This window comes from Nicotiana tabacum, chromosome 6, assembly GCF_000715075.1.
Source record: "Nicotiana tabacum cultivar K326 chromosome 6, ASM71507v2, whole genome shotgun sequence".
NCBI lineage: Eukaryota > Viridiplantae > Streptophyta > Magnoliopsida > Solanales > Solanaceae > Nicotiana > Nicotiana tabacum.
In genome coordinates this window covers 158840382-158848973 of record NC_134085.1, presented here as the reverse complement: position 1 = coordinate 158848973, position 8592 = coordinate 158840382, and the positions used below count along the sequence as shown (strand labels likewise).

General features: G+C 35.0%; 1 protein-coding gene across 1 annotated transcript; it reads left to right on the top strand.

Annotated features, from left to right (window-relative positions):
- Nucleotides 1-1398: 1398 nt before the first annotated feature.
- Nucleotides 1399-3671, top strand: LOC107779358 (small ribosomal subunit protein eS1-like). The gene is made up of 7 exons (XM_016599778.2): nucleotides 1399-1521; nucleotides 1605-1652; nucleotides 1756-1861; nucleotides 2577-2714; nucleotides 2806-2991; nucleotides 3091-3291; nucleotides 3412-3671. Exons 1-7 carry the CDS (start codon nucleotides 1511-1513, stop codon nucleotides 3505-3507), a joined length of 786 nt encoding a protein of 261 aa, XP_016455264.1. The 5' UTR covers nucleotides 1399-1510; the 3' UTR covers nucleotides 3508-3671.
- The last annotated feature ends 4921 nt before the right edge of the window (nucleotides 3672-8592 follow it).

Here is an 8592-nt window from a genome sequence, read left to right as displayed (position 1 = left end):
GGTCGACTTTCATAATTTTTCATTAATAGCCCATTATGTTGCTCGGCTATAAGAAGATGTGAGATAAGTTCAGAATACTTTTTAAATCTCATCTCTCGATATTGCTGCTACATGAGCATATTTGAGGCATAAAAAGTGGTGAAAGTTTTCTCCAACATATCATGATCAGTAATATTATCACCACATAACTTCAATTGGGAAATAATTCTGAACATAGCAGAATTATACTCACTGATAGATTTAAAATCTTGTAGCCTTAGATGAGTCCAATCATATCGTGCATGTGGAAGAACGACCATCTTCAGGTGGTCATATCTATCTTTCAAATTATTCCACAGTATGACTGGATCTTTAACAGTAAGATATTCCATTTTCAGGCCCTCATCAAGGTGATGGCATAGGAATATCATTGCTTTGGCACGGTCTTGGTTTGATGCCTGATTTTTGTCTTTGATGGTGTCTGCCAGACCTATCGCATCAAGATGAATTTCAGCATCAAGCACCCAAGACATGTAACTTTTGCCCGATATATCCAGGGCTACAAATTCAAGTTTAGAAAGATTTGACATTATTTATGAAAAGAAAATTCTTACCTTAGATACTTTCAAAATATTTGCTCGAGATGACAGAGTCTCGTGCTGATAACGTGTTATAAAATAAAGACTATAAAGTAAAGACAAGTATAGAGAGAAACTGAAATATTATTCGAATTCAAACTGATGTACATAATGAACTGAAATCTCTTCTATTTATAGAAGAAAGGAAGCTGCTGTGTAAGCTGCTACTATACTAGATATGGATAATCTTCTACTAAGAGCAATGTTTATCCATAACGGAGTACTGAAAGGATAAACTTATTATACCCGATATGAATAATCTTCTACCGAGGGTAATGTTTATCCATAACTGGGTACTGAAATGATAAGCTTATTATACCCGGTATGGATAATCTTCTACCGGGGGTAATGTTTATCCATAACTGGGTACTGAAAGGATAAGCTTATTATACCCGGTATGGATAATCTTCTACCGGGATAATATTTATCCATAATTGGGCACTGAAAGGATAAGCTTATTATACCCGGTATGAATAATCTTCTATCGGGGGTAATGTTTATCCATAACCGGGTATCGAAGTGAAAACTTATTTCCAATAAAGTAATTAAATAGATAAACATATTTACGGTGGAGTCCCATATGGATAAGCTTTTTCAGGAAGCTTATTTACAATGGAGTACTAAATGAACATCCATAATATAATATATTTATAACATAAAAATAATTATCCTCGAAAAAATAAAACAGAGATGCCGGGGATCAAAGGTATTATCGTAATTAAATCAAAAACAAGTGGCAGACGTTGTCATCGAAAGTTGTATATAACTAAGCTCATGACACTCCAGCACTGCTTACTGAAACTAGGGTTTCTCATCCGCAGCTCCTCTTTACCATCGCCTCATCATCCCCTTCCCCAATACCCCCAACGCAGTTCTAGCCTTCCCTTCCCAACATGGCCGTCGGGTATTTATCTTTAACGGGCATATCATATTTCTGATTCATTTTTTTGTTTAATTCTAATGCTATTTTGTTGTTCCATTGTGCAGCAAGAACAAGAGGATTTCCAAGGGAAAGAAGGGAGGAAAGAAGAAGGCGTAAGTACCTTATTCGTTGGTCCGTTTGTTGTGTATGTGTAATGTGGGTAATTCTTATGTGAGGGGTGTGTGTGTGTGTGTGTTTGTGATTGTGGGATTGCAGGGCGGATCCGTACGCAAAGAAGGATTGGTATGATATTAAGGCACCATCAGTTTTTGATATCAAGAATGTTGGCAAAACCCTCGTTACTAGGACTCAGGGTACCAAGGTGTCTATCCCCCTCTCCCTTTTTGTCTCTGCTTTGTTTTGTCTTTTACATTTCTTTCTACCTCGCGCTTGTTGATTTTGCTATATCATTTGTTTTGAGTGCGTTTCAGTTATCTGTTTAGTTCTAAATTACAAGGATGACTAATTGATGAAAGTTATACTTAATTTTAGTGAAGAAATGTTTGTTTGATTTGGTGTAGGAGAGAACTGTTGGTTATTGGTAGTTAGGGTTTGGCTGTTTGTTAAATTATTATACATAAATACTCAAATCGAGTGTGTCAGATTGTTACAGTATTCACACTTATAAATATGTGGATGTGTTATGCGAAATTTGGTTGGAAAATGCTGTTGTGTCAATGCATTCTGAACGTTACTAGTAATTGGTTATGTAGAAATTAAAATCAATGTTGCTAGTCGGATAGGGTTGATTTCTCCTATAACTTTACATAGAGATATGATGAGAGAACCATTTTTGTTGCGGCTATCTGTTTTCTATTCCTTTCATGTGTGTGTAGATGATTACTTATCTAGGGCATTGTTTTCTACTAGCTTTACTCTGTTTCATGTTGTTATTTGATCAACCTGCTTTTCTTGGGTCTATTTACTGTGCTCCACTTAAAAAGATTAAACTTTGATTTTTCATCTTTTCTATACTATGAAAACACAGTTGTAATTGCAATTTCAATAGAATAATTATGTCCTTATTTTCCTCTCAGATTGCTTCAGAGGGCCTAAAGCATAGAGTATTTGAAGTGAGTCTGGCTGATCTTCAAAAGGATGAGGATCAGGCTTTCAGGAAGATCAGGTTGAGAGCTGAGGATGTGCAAGGAAAGAATGTCCTCACAAACTTCTGGGTAAGATGATTCTTATAGGCAATTACATGTTTGCATTGCTGGAGGTAAACACGAGTGTAGTTTAAGTTCTAACTTTGTTTAGTAATAACAGGGGATGGATTTCACAACAGACAAGTTGAGGTCACTGGTTCGCAAATGGCAGACTTTGATTGAGGCCCATGTAGATGTCAAAACTACAGACAGCTATACCTTGAGGATGTTCTGCATTGCTTTTACAAAGAAGCGTCCAAACCAGCAGAAGCGTACGTGTTATGCTCAGAGCAGCCAGATCCGTCAGGTTGGTAGTTCTTTTTATCTTGGTGTTGACTTATGCACATATGCTTATGGTTGTCGTTATCTCGCAAGTTCTCACAATTATACCTTTAATTTGTCTTAGATCCGTAGGAAGATGGTTGAAATCATGAGAAACCAAGCAAGTTCATGTGACCTGAAGGAGTTAGTTGCTAAATTCATCCCTGAATCAATTGGCAGAGAGATTGAGAAAGCAACTTCAAGCATCTTCCCTCTACAAAATGTTTACATCCGAAAAGTCAAGATCCTCAAGGCCCCCAAGTTTGATATTGGCAAGCTGATGGAGGTATGTTATGTGTCTGTTCTTTGTCGTATTGATTTAAACAGGACGCATCCATAGTTTACTATAGCATTCATATTGTATGCCAGCAGCTATTTGGTTATTAACAGAGAGCTATTCTCGTAGGTTCATGGTGATTATTCAGAAGATGTTGGTGTGAAGTTGGATCGGCCAGCTGATGAGACAGTAGCAGAGGCAGAACCCGAGGTTCCTGGAGCGTAGACTCGTTTCATCCTTCTGAATTATGTGACGAATATAGTGATAGTCTTTAGTGATTCACATTGTTCAAGTTGAGTTTTGTTGTGACGATCTCAAAATTTTGCATCTTGTTCTTTGCCTATGTTTGATTTATACATTATCATAGACCAAGATATGGTTTTTGCAGCTATTATCTACGGCTAATTCTGTCCCCTTTGTGCTTTTATCTCACTTTGAAACTTGGCGAGTTGCCCCCTTCTTCGGTAAGAAAGAACAGTTGGAGGAGTTGCAAGACGGTTTGCATTGAGGGTGAAGATAAAGGCTGTCGGGTTAGTTTTAATAGATTTTTGTAGTATAACCGTTAATGTTAGGGGTTTGGACCAAAAATCTTTAACTTTTTGTATACATTTAAGGACTATGTATCCCAAGTGATATACTCCCTTCGGTTCATAATATGTGTCGTGTTTTTCTTTTACATGTTCCTTGAGAAGTATTAGTTAGGAAAGGGTAAAATAGGAAAAAAGTTGTCAGTTGTCTTGCTCTTCTAAGATGACTTTGAGACAATTATTTTTAGTAACCACGACTTTTAATATGAGACAAAGAGAGTATATATCAAGGACCAAATTACTCCAACCCCTATATATTTATAGCTTGTTGGACATAAATTTTTTTTTTCTTTTCTCCGAAAAATTCACTTTTTTTCGAAATCAACGTTTGGTCATAAAATTTATTTTCACTCGAAGATTCATTTTGAAAATTTTTAATTTTCACTCATATCGCTTACAAAACTTCAAAAATAATTCAAAATTATATTTATGTCCAAACATAATTTTAATTTTTGAATATCATTTTCACTTGAAATTTTTCTTATTTTTTTGAAATTTTACAATTCTTATGTCCAAACTCCTACTAAGGATTATTTTGGCCATTTTTTCAAAACCATCATGAGACGCGTTCCTAGAAGTTTACTTCTATTGTATGATTATATTAAGGGTGTTTAATGGGTGGGTCGGACCGATCCGAATTGGAAAAAAAATGAAATTGTCGGTTCCCAATTCAGGCCGGTTATGGGTTAGGCTAAATCGGGCTTAACGGGCCCGGGTCCATCCGTGTAAAAAAAGAACCGTAAGGGTTACGGGTCCAAGAGGTAGGGTCGGGTCGAGCTAGTGTTAATTTTTTTATATTTTGTATAACTATTGTAATTTATATTAATATAAAGTAAAAATATAAAGAATACAATGAAGATGGAAAAAAATTGCAGTTATAAATTACAAGTGTTTTTTTATTTTAAAATTCAAACTTACAAATTGAAGTTTACATTTAAAAACAAGTAAACTAACGAAAAAAAAATAAATTTAAAGGTTTTGCATTGCCTTAGTAAGTTCTTCATAATCAATATGAACTTCTTGGCCATCTTGTGGACTGTTAAATTCAGATGGGTTACCATGTGTTAATATATCTCCAAGTTCCTCGTCTTCTAGGCTATCAACATCTTCACGTCCCTGATTTCTTCGTTCCAATCTAATCCATTCTCTGAAACATATTAAAACTTCCAAAGCATTGCTTCCTAATGAATGACTGGTGTCTCCAAGTTGTTGTCTTGCTTGACTAAATGCACTCTCTGATGCAACAGTTGAAATTGGCACATTCAACACGTCCCGAGCCATAGCGGAAATAATAGGAAATTGCTTTTCATTCTCATGCCACCATCTCAATGGTGAAAATTCCTTTGTGCGAGGCTCTTTTTACTTTTGCAAGTATAATTGAAGTTCATTAATGTTCCTCCTACTAGTTTGAGTGTTAAAAAATGTAGAAAAAAATATTAAAACTATCAAGGCCTTCATCATCATCCATAGTAGTAGAAGTGGTACAATGCATAGTGGGATTAACATTGCCTACATTAAGAACATCATCATCAAATATATTTGCATAATAATTATATAATTATTGTAAATAATCATTTAGCTTGTTCATACAAACATATATATATATATATATATATATATATATATATATATATATATATATATATATATATATATATATATGGTTCAGTTGGTCCAATCTCCATATAATTATATAAAACATTGATTAATTGGTTACAATCAGGCATCTTAATAGAAAGATTTAAAACAGCACCAATTAAGTAAATTGGAGGAATTGGAAAGAAATTTTTTGGAATTTTGCTTGCATTTTTTCAACATCCTTATATTTTTCTTTCTTCTTAAATTCAGATAGTAGAAAAGAAATTTCAGCTATATGTACTAAAGCCATAGTAACACTAGGGTAATATGCTCCAGAAAACTCAACAGTAGCTGTATAAAATTTATGTAAAAATTTAACATCATTAATGACCTCCCAAGTAGTAGTTGTTAACATACGGTTTGGATCAATACAATGCGCATTAGCAACTTCAGTTATTGCAATCTATATTTGTAGCAACATTTTAAAAATATATATGAATAATTCCATCTAGTAACAATTTCGTCTGGCATGAATCTGAGCTTAAGGTTATGCTCGGTACACTTATTCTTAAATTCCCTAATTTTAGATTGTCTATTATTTCCTTGAATAACACCAACTGCTCTTCTAACATGAGTAATCTGAGTTAAAAATAAATCAAGGCCACTTTTAACAATTAAATTATAAACATGACATGCATACCTAACATAAAAAATTTCGTCAAGTGGTGGTTGCAAATACAGTTTTAATATTGAAATTGCGGCATTATTGTTAGAAGCATTATCAAAGACATACACAATACTTTTTTCTTAAGATTATAAAATTCAACAACTTCGCAGATAGTAGTACTTATAAACACAACAATATGACTATATTCTTCATCATATTTAAAAGCGATAATACATTTTTGCATACAATAATTATCATCTATCCAATGACATGTAACTTTCAAATAATCATTTTCATTAACAGCATGACCAATATCAGAAGTTAGAGAAACTCTACAAGGAAGGTGGTCAAATAAATAACGTATGTATGTTTGATATTGTCCATGAAATCTAAAGATATCAGATCTACAAGTACTTCTAGAGATACCTTTAAATAAAAGGTTATAAATATACATAATAAGATATGATGAAGAAGCAAAAGAAAAAGGTAGACAACCCAAAGCAATCATTTCTGCTAACTCCTCACAATCCTTCATTTTATCATATTTCATAAGTCTTCCAATAATAGGGTTTAGAGTTGCTTGATTTCCATCTAAATCAGAGCCACATTATATAGGATGCTCAATTCTCATATGTCTACTAAGTGTTCCAGTCCCTTGTCACATCTCCTTTTTCCGCCCCTGAAGGGGTGAAGGAGTTTTTTCCAATTAAAGGACAATCGAAACGGAATTTATTGATTTATTTCAGAGTCGCCACTTGGGAGATTTATGGTGTCCCAAGTCACCGGTTGAATCCCGAATCGAGGAAAAGAATGACTCTATTTAACAGTCTGCGCACCAGAAATCCGGATAAGGAATTTTGTTAACCCGGGAGAAGGTGTTAGACATTCCCGAGTTCCGTGGTTCTAGCACGGTCGCTCAACTGTCATATTCGGCTTGATTATCTGATTTTATACAAATATGAACTTATGTGCAGATTTTAATTCTTTACCGCTTTCATTATTGTTATTATTATTATTTTACAATGAGTTGCAACGTTGTGAAAATGTATCTCGAACCGCGTCACAATCAATGTACCCGTGGTCGTCGACACACTTTGACTCCGTTGAGATTTGGATTTGGGTCACATAAATGTGCACCCGAGTTTAAGAAAATTAAATTATTAAAGGCGCGCCTAAAGCGACTAGCGTATCATTTACTTTGGGTAGGGCCGTGAAATTTTGCTAAACGATCCATCCCGAAGTCTAAGCAATTTTAAAGCAAATATTTACTGAGGGTCCCGCAATTTTGTATTTTTATTCGGCGAGGCTCATCTCATTCTTATTTTTTTTAAAAGGAATTTGCAACGTCATGGACACGCATCTCGAACCACGTCACAATCAATGTACCCGTAATTAGAGACACATTTCGACTCCGTTGAGATTTCGATTTGGGTCACATAAATGTGCACCCGAGTTTAAAAAGGTAAGATTTATTAAAATGCGCGCCTAAAGCGATTAGCGTATTATTATTTTGGGTAAAGACGTGGAGTTCGCTAAACGGCCTATCCCGAGTTCTAAGGAATCAACACATACATTTTGTGAGGGCCCCGCAATCTATGCATTTTATTTGGCGAGGCTCGTCTCATTTTATTTAAAAGGTCGTCCTATAGTGGCTATGTTTTCTATTGAGTTTGTCTCTAATAATGAAAGAAGAAGAACGGTCCAACTTTATTTACATGCTTACAAGTTAGTTATAGTCGGGTTCCGAATATGATTTGCAAAATCCGAAACATGAACGCGTATATGGGCAGTTGTTTAGATATTACGGGCCCAGGCCCAGCGCACACTGTATGGACTGGACCTGGGCCATTCCTTTTCCTATAAGGGCTAGTTAGTTCATTCGACTCAGGCCCAACATTTATAAAACTGAAAACGGAAACTGGTGTTATTTTATTCTAATGGTATTGTTGCAAGTTATAGCGAGGCAGCCTGCTAAAATGGAGTAAGATTAACTAGCAATGGACAGTTTAACACTTGGCATGCGTTGGAAGATACGCTAATCACAAACACAGCTAAAATTCCAGAGATTGTTTACTACATTCATTATCCTAATAGAAGATATGAACTATTATATATAAAACTTTAATGTTCAATATACAGACTAAAAAAAACAGATTCGAAAAAAAAACAACTTCAACTCCTCATTTTTGTATTCATGTTTCAACTTTCAGCTTACATTGACAGTGTATCAGTGGTGTACCTGGTATAGGAAAGCAAAAGAAGAAGAGGAATGAGCAGTGCAGTAGTAGCATACACAACAACAACACAAAGACAGCAATTAGCAGCAACACAACCCAACAGTCAGATTTTTAAAACCAACTGCAAACCCAGCAAAAAACATCTAATAGCAACCAGTAGGAGAAACCAGCGACAGATTTAAACCAAGCAGAAGACCAGTGAACTTTAAGACCAATAGAAAACCAAGAACACTCAACTGAA